The sequence below is a fragment of the Erpetoichthys calabaricus genome, chromosome 9 (assembly GCF_900747795.2).
Source record: "Erpetoichthys calabaricus chromosome 9, fErpCal1.3, whole genome shotgun sequence".
Lineage (NCBI taxonomy): Eukaryota > Metazoa > Chordata > Cladistia > Polypteriformes > Polypteridae > Erpetoichthys > Erpetoichthys calabaricus.
In genome coordinates, this window is record NC_041402.2 from 196,954,970 (window position 1) to 196,974,194 (window position 19,225).

The following is a 19,225-nucleotide window of genomic DNA, read 5'->3' on the forward strand; positions in this document are numbered from 1 at the left end:
CTGTTCGCTCTCTCGTTCGCGCGCTCGCTCGCTCTTCACTGCAGCTCTCTGGCCATTTTGAGGAGGGCGGGCGGAATGAGGCGCTGATCCGCTACGAGGATCGCATTGTGACAGCGGCCAGTCGCGCGCCTGCCTGCATCTCGGCACACGGCGGACCAGGCGGAGGAGGAGGACGTCGCCCGAAAACCATGAGCTGGGGGACGGACTTGTGGGTGAGTGGACCGGGCGCGGGATAACGGTGCGAACCCGCCAGCCGCTCGCATGGCGTCTTTGTCCGTCGGAAGGGACGCCTCTGCCTCGGCGCGAAAAGGACACGCGTGTCGCGGCGTCCCCGGAGGGCGCTCGCTGCTTCTCACGCCCGTGGACCGCGACGAGGGCTGGTCGGGAGGACGAGGGTGACAGCTTTCCGTAGGTGCGAGCGGTGACAGGTGTGCCCTCTGGGACGACGGGCAGTCGTGCGCACTTGGCACGGCAGGGGGCTCAGCGGTGTGTGTGTGTGATAAGCTCGGGGGTGGTGGGGGGGATGGTTGCGGCTGGCCGTGGTCGACAACGGCAGGTCACTCAAGTCGGTGAGTGGAAAGCTGGCCGCATGTGACCTCCATGTGACTGGCGGTGACGAAGGTGGCCCTGCGGGGTCAGTGTATGTGACAAGCTGACAGGCATGCTTGAATAATCGGTATGGCTGAGCAGTCTACCCACGCAGTGATGGGCACCGTGCGACATGGCATCATTGCACTCGATTAGCATGCTGGCAGGAGCTTGTTTACGTGTGGCTTGTGGGCAGGCAGGTTTGAATTGTGCGGAACTGGCAGGTGAATGCGGCATTGGGCCCACTGGCATGGATGTGTGAGAAGGCAGCCCCGGTTACGGAGCTACATGACAGACTGGTACAATGCCCTTGTGCTGCATGAGTGTGCCAGCTTCTTCCGAGAGTGACGGCTCTCATGTGAAAAGTGAACGACTCTTTGTTTTCACCCACTTGTGGCACAGCTGGACTGGTGTCTTGTGCCCAGCCGCCGAGCAGACTGGGGGAGCAGATGGCGCTCACACAGCAACTTCTCCTTCGATTAGGAGCACAGAATAGTAGTACTGTGTGCCAACTGAGTGCTGCCAGGTGCAAGGCAATGTGCCACCTCAGCCAGCGTGTGCCCTTTGTCACTTGGAGTCTAGAAGATAGATGACCAGGAGCTGTGCAGGTGACACACATACTGACCAGCCTTCTGTCGCCAACATGTCTCACTCAGTACCTGCCAGGGTGACCTGTTGTACCCCTTAAAGACTTGATGCCATGCTGCCTCCTGCCAGCCTTTCCATCCTGCCCTGAACTCCCCACCAGCAGCACTGGGTGTCACTGGCTGTGGTGACAGTCCTGTCACTGTGCCCCATTCAGGGTTTTCGGTGGTCCATCCACAGTTTCTCGACTCAGTAGAGCAGACCGACAGAGGAATCTGGCGCCAAGCACAGGGGAAGCGAGAGACGGGAGGACGGGCCGACTTGTAGTCAGACAAGCACAGTGCCACCCGATTAAAGAGGGCACGGCAGGCCACCCTCTGCTAGCTCATGTAAGCTGCCCCCTAGAGTGGCCGAGAAGGGAGTGTCACCCGCACACGGACCCGCTCCTCTCCCACGTTCGAGCTCCATATTTACCCGTGCACCTGCTGGCAGTGCCCAGTGATTGCCCACTGGAGTTGGCATGCTGCACTCTCTTCTTTCATTGAAACACCTTGTCCTGGGTATCCTCATGTCCCCCTCTGGGCTGGAGGCCATAAATGCCATCTCAAGTGCCCGCTGCCGGGCAGACCCTGGGGTGCCCCACTCGTCCTACCTGGCAGGCAGCCTTAGTCAGCAGTTTCACAAGCGCGAGAGCAGCCTGTGCAGCCAGCGTTGCGTGCAGACACAGAGACGGGAGCTTAATGTGGGCACATTGCACAAAAGCAGGGTGGCAGCTGCCCCGCCCATGGCCCGGAGTGCTTACCGCCACACCTGTTGAAATGGAGAGAGTGCTAGCAGTGAGAGCGGCAGTAGCGGGCCGCGCCTGGGGTCACCAGCCAGCAGGGAGTCGGCACGAGTCACATTGGGCATCGCTGGCACCTGCAGTCGGGGAAAACTCATTGGCTGTTAGGAGCGACACGGCCGTGCCCTCAGTGCAGAGGACTGGCGAAGGGAAGCTGCACAAAGGCAGGCCTGGGACCTTTGAACTGGTATTGGCACCCTACTGCTGATCCGTAGTCGCAGCTTCTTTAGCATCTCGAAATTGGCAGATGTGCCGAGACGCTCCCTGCTCTGTGGTTTGGACCAGCCCGCCGGTCAGCCTTGTGTCCACTTAGGCCCAGCCATGTAGCGTAACTGGCGATGGGTGCCCGCCCAGACGGCACAGTTTCACTTTGATGAGTCGCATCTCTCTGTTCCCCAAGAACAGGCAGATACACGAAAGCCCACCCACCTCGTGTAACGGTGGCCGCAGCCGTCTCGCTTCTACATGGAGGTCTCGCTTCCCACTTTGTGCAGCGCTATAAAGGCACAGGGAGACCTCGGGCGCCAGCGTGGAGTGACATGGAGCAGAGAGGCGAGTGCCTGGCAAAGGTGCAGCTGCTGAGGGTGAGTGCTGGGCAGGGTGGGGCGGCTTGGGGCGCCCCCTCTAGTTGGCTGTCACCGCCCGGGGTGGAGCCACAGGAGCTGCCGGGCCCCCCGGCTCACAGCATGCCACCGAGGGGAGATCAGGGGCGCCGAGGACCCGGCCTTATTTTACTGATATGGAGTGTCTGGTTGTGCTGCTGTGCCTTCGGCCGCTGCCTAGGGGGGACCGACTGGCAGCCGGGTATTGACACACATGCTGGATGGATGGCAAGCACATGAGGGCACACAGTGGGTTGTCAGGAGATTCATGTCATGTGAGGGCATGCCAGTCACTCCTACGTGATGTCCAGCAGACATGGGCAGCGAAAGCGCAGGTGACTCCAGAGGGGACCTTTGCTTGTGGCCCTGCATGCCAACAAGTGGTGGGAAAAAGAGCCGTCCCTGCTGTGGCACAAGGGTAGGGGAGGGACCCTCTGCCCTTCACCGTTAAAGGCACTAAACATGCCCTTTTCTCAGACATATTTATAGCGCCCCACCGTCCATTCGTTCCCCCTGAGCCCCTCTCTGGCGCCTTTCTTCCTGCACGTGAATCATTTCGACTGGCGCCCGTGTGACACTCTTTGTCTCCTCGGCTTCCTGTGGTTACCCTGCAGCTCGCGGTGGACCTGCAGGCTGCTCTTTCAGGATGTCTGCGACGTGCTTTACTTTCTGTGAGGGCTCACTTTATGCCACCGCTCTGTCCATGGCACAGCTCGGCCGTTTTCCTTTGGCGCCTTGTTTGCTGGAGACCCCTCGTTTCAGGTGCCACCCTCGCTGGCTCCTAGCTGCGCCCACTGCAGTCCAGCCTAAGAATGGCGGGTGTGAAGGTCACTGGTGCCCTGCCAGCCATGAATGAGACACGAGTGAAGAAGCCAACTGTGGAGCACCGAGCGCCACGAGTCTCTGCCAGGAAGCTTGTAGCAGGCAGCCTGTGCAGCAGAAAACGAAAAGGAAGTGAAAAGCCACGAGCAGCGGAAGTGAGGAGCGTGACGAGCGGGCGGAAGCTGCGGGCGAGGCCCTGCTTCACAGGTAGTCACGCCACAAAATGCCCGACACATCAGCCCATCAGAGTCTTTGCTGTAGAATTTGAGAGTGCTGGGGATCGAGATGACTTGAAACGGCTGGCATGGAGTTTGCACAGCGGGTCGGGAATGAGGCCTGGCATTTGGGGAGAGCCCTGTGCGATGCGCCAGCCGGGATGCCAGAGCAGTGGCTACATGTTTGTGGGTCAGACGGGTATACGCTTTTAAATACAGAGGGGGGGGGGGGTAAGGATGAGCAACACGAACCACAAATCGGCTCCTCTTCCTCTCCCCTGTAGAGCGAGGAAGGAGATGCAGGCCCAGCTTTGAGGTGGTCTTCAGGTCTGCATCACTATGACGCCTCTCAGTGCCCGTGCTTTGATTTCTTCACACTTCCGTGCCCCCCATGGTGTGTGTGTGCGTACGTGCGGGTGGTCACACGCTTTGGCACGACTGCCAAGTTAATGGAAGGCCACTTTAGTGGTCCCACTCAGCTCATTAACTAAGCGCTAGTGCAGTTGTGGACCACTCAGCATGTGGCTTGGCTCCTGTCTTTGGGGTCTGTGGTGCCATCCTGCCACTTTCCCCCTCTCTGTGTCTCACCCCTTGTGGTTACAGGTGGTACTGCTGCAAGGTTTCACACTTGGTGGGCCGCGCTTGTTAAAGTGATGTCTGCTGGACAGTTGGCCATCGCTCGATGAGACAAATGCGTCCCCATTGCTGCTGTGCCAGCTCGTAGCTCTCTCGTCATCTTCTGTTAATTCACCAGTTACCCTGGTAATGCCAGCAAGACGAGTAGACGCGGCAGTGTCTAGCCCACTAGGGTGGTCTCTAGGAAATAATGGATGAAATGCAGAACACATGAAAAGAAGATTTATAAGGAGGATGAAAATGATAAAAATCAACAAGACAAAACACTGCATGCCACACGTACCAGCTGAATTTAGTGATGCCAGTTTGGAAATTTCTAGAATGACATCCAAACATACAAACTGGGAATCGCCTGCTTGTTTAATTAAAAGCAGAACTTGGGTGGGATGAAAACCTGCAGCCATGCTGTGAAACTGAAACCTTCACCCACTGGCCCGCCATCTTAATTCAGGCCTGCAGCGCCTGGCACTGTTACATTCCGGTGACGGCGGGTACTTTCTTGTCATCCAAATTCGAGGGTCCAGTTCATCCTGTTAGGGGGCACAAATGAATTCAGGAAAAACGAAAAAAAAGTAAACCATTATGATTTAGTTTACAAAATTAACAAGGGAGGGACGATGAAAGGGACAAACCAGTTAAAGAACCCCAAAGCAAACGCTGGCGGTCCCAGAGTCCCAGCCACTTGTCCCCTGTCCGTACGCATGGTGCCACAGCCACTACTCGGCTCCTCCCCTTCTCTGTCTCCATATTGCCTGCTGACCCTCACTGCCCACCTCAACCTGGAGTCAGGAATGGGGACCTCAGGAATCCTTTAGTGGCTCTGGCATCACCTGCTGCCACTTGTTAGTTTGCAAGAATGCCTGTGACCTTCTGTTCATCCTCCATGAGTTCTCCCTGGCATTAGTGCCCACCTGTATTAAGGTGACCCCCTCGCCAGCATCAGCTCATTTTGAGAAATAAGGACCCTGCCAGGCTTATAGTTTACTGTGTCTCAGCCCTTTGGTGCCCCTGGGGCAGGTAGCACGTCAGGTGCCAGGCACAGAAGTGGCACAGATTTGTCACCACACAAACACATAATGCCGCTGCTCTCAAGAAGTGGACACGAGTGACAATGAACCGATCTGGAGTAGGTGGCTTTTGTGTCACTGAAGTGCCGCGACCTTTGTATGTCTAATTCGTTATAAAGGAGCTCCTTTTAAATCCCTCACGGCACTGGCGGGTGTGTACCCTCAGACTAAAACCCCGACTGTCGCAGGCAGTTTTCAGTCGCCACCGTTTACGACTATCGTGGGGGATCAGCACGCCCCCCAGCAGAGGTGCCAATGGACGCCTTGCCCTCTCCTCGGCTGCGCAGGTCGCCCTCTTCGCGGCTCCTAGAATGACCCGCCGGTGTCGAGAAGCCGCGCGTGCGCACTGTTGACTCGCGAGAATAAACAAACAGCGCCGGGCCGCCGTGCAGTGCGCCTGCGCAATATCCGGCTCGTACAGGCGGCTGCGAGAGGGGGTGAAGCCGCCGGCCACTGCGGGGGGCGTGGCCAAACAGCGATGCCGTCAATATTGAGGCCGGCTGAGCGGTAAGTGACAGTCCGTAGAAGGGGGGGTGGGGGACATGAGCGCACGACCCGGTGGAAGTGTTGAGGGCGGCGACGAGCAAATGGCGTAAAACGATGACAACGACGTCTGGGAACGTCTGCTGAAGGGAGTTACAGTTAAAAAGAAAAGGCGTCGTCGGCCTTTCATTTCATCGCAGTTGTCACATCAGACATTTCAGACCCTGTGGATGGGTGGCTAGATTGTCGTTTTGCGTATCGTGACAGATTAACACACCACCTTATGATGGCCACTGGTCCCATTGCTAATTGTCGTAACACAAGACTGAAAGGACATTAAGCCAGTAAAACGGCTTCTGATTAAGAAATCATTGGCAGTGCCCCCCGGCCCACTCCCTGGTGCCCTGGAGGTGACGCCGGCCTTTCTAAACGTATCGCTTACACTTTGCAGGTCTGTTATGTCATGTCTGCTGTTGGTTCGTTTGGGTGGGCCCTTTCACAGATGGTTCAAATCCAATCTCAGCTCTGCGTGAGGGTCTTCTGGGTGGGTCTGGTGGGCTTCGGCCCTGAGAATGTTGAGTTATGTGTGACGTTTCTGTGAAGAAGGAGGACAAACAGGAGGGGCCCCGTCCAGCTCCCTCCGCTAGGGGCTACGGGATGGACGCGTGCTTTGTGCTCCATGAGCCTTCTGCTCAGAGTAAAGCGGCCAATTAAGGAAACTCCGGTTTGTAAAGACGACGTCTAAGATGTCATTCTTATTCTTATCTGTCATATCAGGTAGAAGTGAGACGGACGCTTGATCCGAAAGTGAAACTGAATGAGGCCGAGTCCGAGGGCCACTTTTGTCATCGCTTGTGGACATCATGTTCATCATGTTCTGTTCACACCAGCTAACCACACAGACGACGTGCGTGTGGAGAGACAGCACAGCCATCTCTCGCTGGCTTTAGAGATGGGGAAGTCAGACAATGGTGGCGCGCTCGTCTCTTACTTGTGTTTATAAAAAGAAATGTTGTGTGAACTGAGCGCGTCACATTTATGTGGTGGCCCAGTGCTTCGGGCTGCTGCCCCCCAGAGCCAGTGTCCCGGTGCCAAAGCATGGAGTTCTCATGTCCTCCCAGTGTCCAAATCCAGATTGGGTCCATAAACTGGACTGTGACGTTTTAAAGCCAATGCCTGCGTATGACATGACACATGGCCACGGATGTGAATAGACACTGAGACATAAGTGACAAGTGCCAGCAGCATGGCCTCCTTATCAGACACCGTGCCATGTGCAGAGATGAGTGAAGAGAGTGTATGGTGCAGGCGGGTAGTGCAGATGGCACATCATTGTTCAGTGCTGACTGCGTGCCACCAGGGCTCACACCACAAGCGTCACACATACATTCATACAGCACAATGGGGTTTTGTGGGTGGCACGGTGGCACAGTGATAGCGCTGCTGCCTCGCAGTTAGGAGACCCGTCTGGGTTTGCTTCCCTGCGTGGAGTTGGCATGTTCTCCCCGTGTCTGCGTGCACAGTCCAAAGACATGCAGGTTAGGTGGATTGGCGGTCCTCAATTGTCCCTAGTATGTGCCCTGCGGTGGGCTGGCGCCCTGCCCAGGGTTTGTCTCCTGCCTTGTGCCCTGTGTTGGCTGGGATTGGCTCCAGCAGACCCCCGTGACCCTGTAGTTAGGATAGAGTGGGTTGGGTATCGGATGGACGGACGGACAATGGGGTTTTGTATTTGGGCCCCCACTTAATTTGTCAAACACCTGAGACGAATCCTTTAAAGGCCTCTGTGGAGCCACAACTGCTCCTTCAAAACGGTGCCCACCTCAGCAGCAGGCCTCACGCCGCCGAAGGTTCAAGATGGCGCCCTCTGCACTTCACCTTGGCTCTGCTTGTGCAAACCGCGCTGCTTCACTTGTCTGCCGTCGGGGTCTGTCAGGAGAGATGCGGACCCCTCACAGCTCGTCCAGAGCTGCCGTGTCCTCTCCGTCCCCACGCAGGTGTGTATTTGAGTGAGCCTCCTGATTGGCTGCTGCCCCTCTTCTGTGTGGGTTGGATGCTGTCACCTGTTGTCACCTAACCCTAACCCTCTTGCCTGCCGGTGAGCCCACGGGTGCAATTTCAATTCAATGGGTGCTTCCTGTTTGTCATCAGTGCCACTTTCTTTCTGAGTAACTGGCACATTTCAAAGAAACAACAATAACAGGACAAATATGAACAAGAATGTGGGGAAGTCGGCCTTGGTCTGCTAAACCAAATGACAACGGCAGGCTGCGGTGACATGCGGATGTCCCTCCCGCCGAGGTTGCTTGGCCAAATTCAGAGCCCACCTTGCCCAGCACCCCTCTGAGTGAACTCGTCTTCTGATCGGTCCGCTTGCCCCCTAATCATTTCATCGAGCTCCTCTTTGTCTCAGGCCCGTCACGCGCATGAAGAGGAGCCCGCGGTGTGGCGTCGGCGGTGGCCCGCGTGCAGAGGAGCGTCACCAGGCCCCTCGCTCGCTATCTTTGGCTCTCGCCGCTGTGGACGGAGTCCCCTGTGCCCAGCGCTGCGTGCTATTTTTACTCCCGGCTGTAGTTACATTGTGCTCTGGTGACTTCATCCATCCGTTTACATTTGGCTGCCATTCCTCGAGTGGCACAGAGCCAAGTGATTTTCTGTGAGTCAAAGTGGAAGTGGGATGGAGGCTAAGGTTCGATTTTGTCACCTCTTGAAGTCCCGTCGTGCCACTCGGAGGTGACAAGGTCAAGCGGAGGTATGCAGGACAGCCTCTGATTGGCTTGTATTCCCTGCCAATCAGGACACACTTGCATGTTAACGTTTCACCCTGGGTCATTGTGTTGAGGCTCTGTGCGGGTGATCGGGCACAGGAGAGCCTCTCCTGCCAGCCTTGTGAGATGACTGCAGGGTGTGTCGTGGCAGTGAACTGTTCAAAGGGGCTTTTGTAGGGCTGAGCCCACCATCCTTGTGACATTCTAGTGGCACTCACATTGAAAACGGGACGTTTTCAGTCGGTGGCCACTTGAGTAGGTGCTGCCCGCTGGCACCCGATGATCTCACAGCTGCTGATTGATTTCATAAGAAATGCTGGGAACACTCAGAGAGCAGGAGCATTAGGAACGGGCAGACGCAGAGACTCACTCACACACGTAGTATGTGCTCATAGGCGAGGTGCGGTGCCACGCTAAGGTCGAGGCAGGCAGGCGGGCGGGCAGCTCACGCGTTTCCAGGAACTCCTTTCTGAAAGATGCCGCAGCTCCTTTCGAGAATTCCTGGAAGCAGTTAATGCATTGCAGTTGACAGAGAAAACGATTCGGCCGCTTCAGTCCTGCGTTGGCACTGCCAGAGTGCAGAGCCCAAGGGCGGCTCACTAAGTAATGGGTACCTGGGCATCGTGACTGAGGAGCTGGGTCCATGCTGGCAGGCCGGTGTTTGATCTTGTTAAATCGCCAGGCCATGCCACCCACTGGCCCCTCGCTCGCTCTCTTCTATTGATTTGCCCTGCTCGGATGTCACACACTAAGCCCACTCAGCACTCAGAAGATGACAAGCTGCGTGGTGTCTGAGTCGATAAAAAAAAAAAACCAACAGACATGTCGACTACAAAAGGAGATTAGCGGCACTAAGCAGCCGAGCGGACGTCCCGCGGGGAGATCCACCTGCGTGTTTACAAGGCCGCGCTGCGCTGAGTGCCCACCCGTCATGTGGCCCCCTGCGGATGCACACACGTGAGCCGCTCCACTCAGCTGGCCGCCCCAGAGGTGCCGACTGGACGTCCTGTTGGGCACGTCACAGCGGGTCAATACGAGAAAGAGGCCAGCGGGGCGATGTGGTCGGTCTGGAGACGCTGAGAAGGAGCGTGAGAGGGCAGCCATCTTAGCGGAGGTGCCGTGCCACCTGGTGTCTTATTAAAGATACTGAAGCTCTCTCTCCATTGTTTGGCTTTGTTTCGGTGTCACCAGGATGTGCTGATGCCAGTGTGTGGTTTCACTTTGATCGAGGGCTCAGTGGCTCGTGTTTTGTCCTATGAACCCCACTTGTGCTAGGGCTGAAGTGGCATCACTCCTCCCCAGCTCAGCCTGGGCTGGCACCGTGTGCCGCTGATTTAAGGACAGAGCTCACGCCGCTGGTAAACGCTGGGGACACGACACCTGCCAGCCTGTAAACTCGCGCGGCCATTTTGACAAAACTTTTTTGGAGGCCTCACTTATTGTAAACCCGCAGGAAGATCAGGCCAAAGGGAAGTTGTGGCAGGAAACAATTGCTCATTGTTAGCTCGTGGCGTGGGAGGGAGGGAGGAGCTTTAGAGCTGCTGGTCACAACTGGCCTCGTGCTGTCAGTGAGAGGAGGCCACCGGTCAGTGCCAGTCAGAGTTAGTCGTGCCACACGCGCGCCAGCAGGGTGTCATTCGAATGAGTTGACTACAGACTCTCTGCCTGGCTTTGGTGCCCCTTGGGCTTGCCAAACTGAGGCCTCTGGCAAGGATGGCACACATACAATGTCACCTGGGAAACAGAAACTGACCAAAGGAGGACGAGGGCCTGGGCTGCTGTCACAAGGTGCTGATCAGGAAGGTGCCAGCCCACCAGTCTCGAAACTTTAAACCTTCCTGAAGAGCATCGGGCCCTTGCCAAAGGCCATGGCGGGTTGTGCCGTGGGTTTCTTCCCAGCACCAGCCCAGGAGGAAGGGCACTCCAACCAGCAATACCAGAAAGGCAGCTTACTCCTCCTGCTGTCAGCCGCCCTGCAAGGACTTGCCCAAGTGCCTCCTGCGGAGCGGATTAGTCAGCGTGACGCAATCCAGTCCTCCAGGCCAGGGAGGAAGAGGAGGGGAGACGTTTCATCCTCCTGACTCAAAGGACGCCTGCTGAAGGGTCTGAAAACAAAGACGGCAGGGGGTCCGCTTCGATCAGCACTGCCGCTGGCCGGGCTGCCCCCTCGTCCTCCGTTCTGCGTCCTTCGGCTGGTCTGGGAGTCCCTCAGCTGTCACTCGGTCATTCGGCGGGTCCATCTCATCAGCTGCCCCCCTCGGCCCACTCCCATGACCTGCTCGCAGCCCTGCCCTCCGCTATTGTCCTGTGTCTCTGCCACATTGTGCCCATGCCCTCCGTGCGCCACTTCGTTTGGTGCCCACACAGAACCCCTAATGCGCAAAGAGAAACATTTGTGTGCGGCCCGTGTGGGAGGCCTTGTTCTAGGCGGCCGCTACACAACGGCCCAATGTATTGGCGGGTGGGGATTCAGCATTTTATTCAAAATATTTTTCTGTGTCACTGACTGCCTACATGGCATGTGAGCGTGGCGGACAAGGCAACTCTGTCTGGGTGCCTGTGAAGGCCCATTGTTCACAGACAGGGGTGAACAAAGGAGCTGCAGCGGAGACTCCCGGCTTCCCATGGTCTGCGCCACTCCACAGACTGTAGGTAGCGGGCATGAAGTGCCCATGTGGCATATTGTAGCGAGCATGAAGTGCCCATGTGGCGTGTTGCTGCCTCATCAGAGTGGCATAGACTGTAGGTAGCGGGCATGAAGTGCCCATGTGGCATGTTGCTGCCTCATCAGAGTGGCATAGACTGTAGGTAGTGGGCATGAAGTGCCCATGTGGCGTATTGTAGCGAGCATGAAGTGCCCATGTGGCGTGTTGCTGCCTCATCAGAGTGGCATAGACTGTAGGTAGTGGGCATGAAGTGCCCATGTGGCGTATTGTAGCGAGCATGAAGTGCCCATGTGGCGTGTTGCTGCCTCATCAGAGTGGCATAGACTGTAGGTAGCGGGCATGAAGTGCTCATGTGGCATGTTGCTGCCTCATCAGAGTGGCATAGACTGTAGGTAGCGGGCATGAAGTGCCCATGTGGCGTGTCGCTGCCTCGTGAGAGTGGCATAGACTGTAGGTAGTGGGCATGAAGTGCCCATGTGGCATATTGTAGCGAGCATGAAGTGCCCATGTGGCGTGTTGCTGCTTCGTCAGAGTGGCATAGATTGTAGGTAGCAGGCATGAAGTGCCCATGTGGCATTTCGCTGCCTCGTGAGAGTGGCGTAGACTGTAGGTAGTGGGCATGAAGAGCCCCTGTGGCATAATGTAGCAGGCATGAAGTGCCCATGTGGCATGTTGCTGCCTCATCAGAGTGGCATAGACTGTAGGTAGCGGGCATGAAGTGCCCATGTGGCATTTCGCTGCCTCGTGAGAGTGGCGTAGACTGTAGGTAGTGGGCATGAAGTGCCCATGTGGCATGTCGCTGACTTGTGAGAGTGGCATAGACTGTAGGTAGTGGGCATGAAGTGCCCCTGTGGCATATTGTAGTGGGCATGAAGTGCCCATGTTGTGTGTTGCTGTCTCATCAGAGTGGCATAGATTATAGGTAGTGGGCATGAAGTGCCCATGTGGCGTGTTGTAGCGGGCATGAAGTACCCATGTGGCGTGTTGCTGCTTCATCAGAGTGGCATAGATTGTAGGTAGCAGGCATGAAGTGCCCATGTGGCATTTCGCTGCCTCGTGAGAGTGGCGTAGACTGTAGGTAGTGGGCATGAAGTGCCCCTGTGGCGTATTGTAGCAGGCATGAAGTGCCTATGTGGCATGTTGCTGCCTCATCAGAGTGGCATAGACTGTAGGTAGCGGGCATGAAGTGCCCATGTGGCATTTCGCTGCCTCGTGAGAGTGGCGTAGACTGTAGGTAGTGGGCATGAAGTGCCCATGTGGCATGTCGCTGACTTGTGAGAGTGGCATAGACTGTAGGTAGTGGGCATGAAGTGCCCCTGTGGCATATTGTAGTGGGCATGAAGTGCCCATGTTGTGTGCTGCTGTCTCATCAGAGTGGCATAGATTATAGGTAGTGGGCATGAAGTGCCCATGTGGCGTGTTGTAGCGGGCATGAAGTGCCCATGTGGCGTGTTGCTGCTTCATCAGAGTGGCATAGATTGTAGGTAGCAGGCATGAAGTGCCCATGTGGCATTTCGCTGCCTCGTGAGAGTGGCGTAGACTGTAGGTAGTGGGCATGAAGAGCCCCTGTGGCGTATTGTAGCAGGCATGAAGTGCCTATGTGGCATGTTGCTGCCTCATCAGAGTGGCATAGACTGTAGGTAGTGGGCATGAAGAGCCCATGTGGCATGTCGCTGACTTGTGAGAGTGGCATAGACTGTAGGTAGTGGGCATGAAGTGCCCATGTGGCGTGTTGCTGCCTCATCAGAGTGCCATAGGCCTCGCGTGCCGAGGACACGTCCCAAAGCCTGTCTGTGCCCCTTAGATTCTCACACCATTTCTGGAGACACTGGGTGGCAGGGGACAAGAACGTCCACATTGAGACACCCCGCTGCAGGGCCATTCATTTGTGAGCGTTTGGGGGGGTGGGGGGCACAATCCCCTTTGAACCGGCACACTGCCCTGGAGTCATGTCATGGGACCCCAACCACTCCATGAGTGGCTCGCCAACATGCCAGCGATGTCACACTTGAAGCCGTGGCCCCCGGTGGGTTTTGTGGTGACCGTGTCTCTGGCGTCGCTGGGCTGGCGGCTGGCATAGGTCCGCTCGCTCGCCGTCTGTCACCGAACTCTCCTCTGCTGCAGCCTTTTATGAACGTGGCGTGACAAGGCCGCCTCCTGTGGTGTCCTTGAGTATCACAGCACCCGGCGAGAGCGGTGGCTGAGGGGGTCCCGTGACCGAGGCGTGCAGAGAGGCTCTTTGCGACGTTGGACCGCTGGCACGGCTGCCGAGTGTGGTGGCGGCGGTGCCGCTTTGGGGCGGAGCTGGGGTGCAGTGCTTGCTCGCTCTTGAAATGTCTGTGATGTTTGGTGAGTCACACGAGAGGTGAAGCTCAAGGTAGAGCGAGTCGGATGAAGCCACATCCTGCAGCCAGCGCCATTCTGTGATTGTATCATCAGCAAGTGGCGCGTCGATGGGGGTCTGTCGCAGCCGCCCCAGGGTGAGCGTGGGGGTCCTGTCCTGTGTCCTGGTGCACAGCTGCCCGCCCAGAATTCTTCAGCTCTCGGTCTTCTCTTACAGGATCAGTTTGAAAACTTGGAGAAGCACACGCAGTGGGGCATCGACTTTGTTGACAAGTACACCAAGTTTGTGAAGGAGAGGTGCGAGATTGAGATCAACTATGCGAAACAGATCAGGTAAGGGGGGGTCCTCGCTGGTGGGTGGGCAGCAGGTGGCATCTCCTTGGGGTCTTCCATGAAGGGCCCAAGTGTTGTATGTTCTCTGGGAGCAGGAATGGTGCCAGTGTGAGGGGCACGACACCCAGTCTGGGTCAAGGTGTGTCACTCCCTCCCTCACTGGTGACGATAGCCCACCAAGATCCGATTGTGTTGTTTTACCTGCCTTGGTCACCTGCTCTTTATCTTGGCTGTCCTGGGCACAATGCTTTGGTTGGCACGAGTGGCTCACCAGAGCTTTGGGTTGTGCGGTCAAACCTCACAGCGTCCAGTGGGAAGGGCGCAGTACGTCCTCGTAGTTCCACTCACAGGTGTGCTTTGGACGTCCCGGCAGGTACAGAATGTGCCAGCGGGGTCTGCGTGCCCCCATCTTTTGTTTTATTGTCGTCTTACTTGTGGCAGAGCTCAGGTCTGAGATTCAGCGTATGAGGCCGTCGGTTGGATTCCCTGCCAGATGTTCTGGAATGTTTGGATTGGACGTTTTGCGCTCTTCACTGGTGTGTGCTGCTCTGTCCCTTTAATGTCCCTTGTTGTCATGGTGACTCCCTGTGAATCTGGGACTGTCCTGGTAACTGATTCATGGCAGCGGCATGTACAAGCAGCTCTTTTCAAGGTGTGTCATCGAAAGTACTGCATGATGGCCTGGGTGTGAACATCAGACACTTACTGGGGTGGCTGCTGCCAGTCTAATCGGTGCTCTGTGACAAAATGTCAAAGTGCAGTCACTCGTCGAATGGCCCGTGAGCCTCCGTCATCGTTTTATCGGCTCTCCAACTTTGTCGGCCCACTGTGCTTTATGCTGTTGTGATCTGGGGCTTTCCAGAAGCTTCAGAACTCCTGGGCAGCAGGCCTTTCACCGATGCCAGGCTCCCATGAATTGATTATTGTGGATTTGTTAGAGAGAAGCATTTGTGGACTGGGTGGTGCAGAGTGTAGTGCTGCTGCTGCCTGACGGGCCCACCGGCCTTCTCTCCGTGTCCTGCCACATGTTAGGTGAACTGGTGGTGTGCCCGGCTGGCTCTTGTGAGTCCACATTAGTGCTTCACTTAGCACGTGACTCTTCATGTTACAGAAGATCTCCCATAATGCATCACGCCGGTGAGCGGAGCTTCAGTTAGTTTCACGGTCTTGTCCAGCTGCCATGTGTGAAGGCCCGTGTTTCTTCTTATGAGCTCACCCACCGTCTTGAGTGTAAGAATCTCAGTGTATCTACGGGCAGGCGATACCCGACAGGCGTAACTGACGAAAGTGACGCTAGAGGGGAAGGACGAGAAGCGGAAAAAGAGGCCGCGTGAGGATGGCGCATCCGTTAGACAGTGAGGAGGCGTCCCCTGTTGTCACTTGGCGCAGTCCTGCAGAGGACACTTGAATGGGGGAAGTTAACAAAGCAGGGCGTCATGTTGTGAACGAGTGACACCAGGACAACTCAAAGTGTCACCGTCTGAAAGTCTGCAGGAAGGCCCACTGAGCGGAGGGGCAGTCAGTTTTAACTTGGCACAGCGGCCAGGCTCGCCACGTGGCAGGCGTCCTCCAGTGTGTCAGAGGGGGTCTCTGTTAGGAGATGGAGAGGGGGCTGCAGAGAGAAAAATCACACCCGCTGAATGACACTCAGCTGACACCACCTTCGTCTTCATCTTCTTCGTCTTTTTTATGTGCTGGTGACCTTTACTTTACTGTCCTTGTGAACTGAAATGCGCGTCTCCTCGACTGTCACTCTCGTCTGTGTTGGTGACGACTGACTGATTACCGTTGGCCCTGCTGAAGCGTCGCAGTCTTGGAAAATGGAAGCCACTTCATTACTAATTCAGCAGTGTGGTGCGGTGGTCTACGTGGAGTCTGCACGCCCCCTCAGTGTCTGCTTGTCCCGACGGGCTTTACAGCAGGGGGGCTCTCCCTGCCTGCAGCTGCAACCGATGATCCGATCCCCAGGCTCTGTAGGGCAACCCAGCAACCAGGGTGCTCACACTGGCGCTCACATTGGCGCTCACTCTCCAAAGCCACCCTGACTCCCGTCCACAGTCCTGGTCAGTCCGGCTGCTCTGAAGCGCTCAGCAGCTGTCGGGCGAACACTCTCAGGACTCAGCTTCCAGCTGCCTGCTGTCTCTCACTCTCTCACTCACTCACTGTCACTCTCTCTCACTTGTTCTCTCTCTCACTCTCTCTATCTCACTCTCTCTCTCTCACTTGTTCTCTCTCTCACTCTCTCTATCTCACTCTCTCTCTCACTTTCTCTATCTCACTCTCTCTCTCTCACTTGTTCTCTCTCTCACTCTCTCACTCTATCTCTCACTCGCTCTCTGTCTCACTCGCTCTCTCTCTCTCTCACTCTCTCACTCACTCTCACTCTCTCTATCACTCACTGTCTCTCAGTATCTCACCCTCACTCTCTCACTTGCTCTTTCTCTCACTCTCTCACTCGCTCTCTGTCTCACTCGCTCTCTCTCTCTCACTCTCACTCACTCTTTCACTCTCGCTCTCTCTCTCACTTGCTCTCTCTCTCACTCTATCTCTCACTCGTTCTCTGTCTCACTCGCTCTCTCTCTCTCACTCTCTCTCTCTCATTCACACTCTCTCTCACCCTCACTCTCTCTCTCTCTCTCTCACTGTCACTCTCTCACTCCCGGTCTCTCACTTGCTCTCTCTCTCACTCGCTCTCACTCTCTCATTCACTCTCTCTCTCATTCACTCTTTCACTCTCTCTCGCTCACTCTCTCTCTCACTAGCTCACTCTCACTCACTCTCTCTCACTCATTCTCCCTCTCTCTCTCACTCTCTCTCTCACTTGCTCTTTCTCTCACTCTCTCACTCTCGCTGTCTCTCACTCTCTCTATCTCTCACTCGCTCTCTGTCTCACTCGCTCTCTTGCTCTTTCTCTCTCTGTCACTCTCACTCTCTCTCGCTCTCACTCTCACTCTCTCACTCTTGCTCTCTCTCTCACTCACTCTCTCTCTGTCTCATTCACTCTCTCTCTCACCCTCACTCACTCTCTCTCTCGCTCACTCTCTCACTCTCGGTCTCACTCTCTCTCTCTCACTCTCCCTCTCTCTCTCACTTGCTCTCTCACTTTCTCACTCTTTCACTTGCTCTCTCTCACTTTCTCACTCTATCTGTCACTTTCTCACTCTCGCTGTCTCTCTCACTTGCTCTCTCTCACTCTCACTCACACTCTCGCTCACTCTGTCTCTCACTCTCGCTCTCACTCTTTCTCTCTCACTCTTTCACTCACTCTCTCTCTCACTCACTTTCTCACTCTCTCTCTCTCTCACTTGCTCTCTCTCACCCTCGCACTCTCGCTCTCTTTCTATCACTCTCTCTTTCACTCGTTCTCTCTCTCTCACTCTCATTCTCTCAGTCTTTCTCTCTCTTTCACTTGCTCTCTCTCTCACTTTCTCACTCTCGCTCTCTCTCTCTCACTTGCTCTCTCTCACTCTCACTCACTCTCTCACTTGCTCTTTCACTCTCTCACTCTCTCTCTCTCACCCTTGTACTCTCGCTCTCTCTCTCTCACTCTCATTCTCTCACTCTTTCTCTCTCTCTCTCACTTTCTCACTCTCTCAGTATCCATTACAGACACGGGTGACCCACACCTGTGCACTTCAGTGCAGAAACACCGATGCCCACAACGCGCCCCACCGCCGTGCCCCCTCCTTCAGCGCTGATCATTTATTCATTTAGAGCCGTCGGCCCACTACGTCACCAAGGTGCGTTTCACTAAGAGGCAGGGCCTGTCCTGAGATGTGCCTGCCCATTTCCACTTAAATGTGGTGTTGTGGGTGTTTCAGGGTGGCACACTGATGTGTGGTGACCCCCCCGATGGCCCAGTGTGGCAGTGCAGGGATCCTGAGGAGGGGCAGACTGGAGGAGCGGTGCCATGACAGAAGTGTTCATAGTGGCTCACCACGAGGGGCTTCTTCACTCAAACTGGATTGAGGACAGGGGGTGAGACACCCAGCCGTGCCCCTCGAGGCCGGTCCTTGTCAAATCGTTGCTCGCATCGTTAAGAATTTGGAGACCCCGCTGGGATCCCTGAAGTTCAGTGCGATGTTCCACTCGTCTCAGCTAATTGGACAAAAGCAGCACAACGAGATTAGAAACGTGACTGGGGTGAGTGGAGACCACTGGCATTCGGGCCGTGCTGAGCGGCCCCTTGCACTTTGCTCGTATTCCTCTTGGTTGTGCCCACCCACTGGTTATAAATGGCTGAGGTAGTCGCTGATGTCATTTTAAGTTCATTGATGACGTTAGGCTGGCACCCCATCCAGAGCTGGTGGTTTGAAGATGGATGGGCAGAAGGGCTTTGTGCCGTTCCTCGTACCCCTCTGAAGACCTTGTCTAGTGTCCCCCTTGGTGGCACCGTGTCGTCACACTCCCGAGTCAGTGAGGCAGACCAGTCACGCCACCTTTCTGTTCTATGGCACCTCGGTGACGGTTTCATCATTTGGACCTTCGCTTTCATCTGTCCTGAAGCCAGTGGCACGTCACCTGTGATGGCCGTCTCTGTCACTTTTCATTTGTTTTCCAGGTCAGCATAAGGATCCGCTTTTACTGAAAGTTTTAAGGCTTTCACTCTTCCTGCCCGATTAGTGCCCTGCAGGGTGGCAGAGCAGGCCTAACCCAGGCAGCAGTAGGCACAGGACAGGAGTGCCACTGATATCCACACTCAGTGTCACCAGGCAGCCACGTGACGTGGAGACGCCAGAAGGTGGGAGCTTCGTGCCAACAATGTCAGTGCCAGGGCCCTCACATGCTTGACTTGCCTTAAACTTTATACAAATATTTGCCCCGCGCCTGCCGTCACTCTGGATGTTCTGTCATTTTCTTCTCTGTGACAGCACGGCTAAGTCTTCACACAAGTGTCCAGTTTAGGCCCCTTACAATGAGGGATGAGCCGCGTTTGACATCCTCGGCCCTTTCTCTTCATTTCAGGATGTCCTTTGAGGCCACTATGGCTGCTAGCAGGGATTCAGTTCTGGTGGCACCATGCCACTTGAGCAACTTTCTGTACCGTCTGACCCTTGCCTGAATTGTCGCCGATCCAGGAGTCCCAAAGCACTTCCAGTGATGGCCACTAGAGGGGGATGCCACCATCAGCCCCCAGATCGTCACAAAATAGAAAGGTCTGTAAGAACGTGAAACCCCAGAGGGCACAGCCAGCAAAGTGCAGTTGCCAGCGAGGACAAGCCAAGGCAGAGCAACTGACCGGGCACATGTGACATGAAGCCCATGGTGACCCCATAAAA

At 55.8% G+C, this 19,225-nt stretch overlaps 1 protein-coding gene and 1 long non-coding RNA gene across 18 annotated transcripts in view; both read left to right on the plus strand.

Annotated features, from left to right (window-relative positions):
* The window catches only part of LOC114642606 (formin-binding protein 1), a 41,964-nt gene continuing 22,739 nt past the window's right edge, over nt 1–19,225 (plus strand). For 13 of the 15 annotated variants that reach the window (XM_051932397.1, XM_051932396.1, XM_051932398.1 and 10 more), the window contains exons 1-2: nt 2,539–2,598; nt 13,831–13,946. In XM_051932397.1, coding sequence (XP_051788357.1) covers nt 2,554–2,598; nt 13,831–13,946 — 161 coding nt within the window. In that variant the 5' untranslated portion in view covers nt 2,539–2,553. Of the gene's footprint in view, nt 213–2,538; nt 2,599–13,708; nt 13,751–13,830; nt 13,947–19,225 lie in introns of those variants that run through there. The other 2 variants (XM_051932402.1, XM_051932401.1) reach the window with 2 other exon arrangements.
* Nucleotides 11,295–12,567, plus strand: LOC127529261 (uncharacterized). 3 transcript variants are annotated; one of them, XR_007935935.1, is made up of 4 exons: nt 11,295–11,412; nt 11,663–11,724; nt 11,975–12,098; nt 12,443–12,567. It is a non-coding gene; the product is annotated as an uncharacterized LOC127529261 (long non-coding RNA). The 3 variants fall into 3 exon arrangements; XR_007935934.1 differs by having other exon boundaries at nt 12,037–12,098; XR_007935936.1 differs by lacking the exon at nt 11,975–12,098.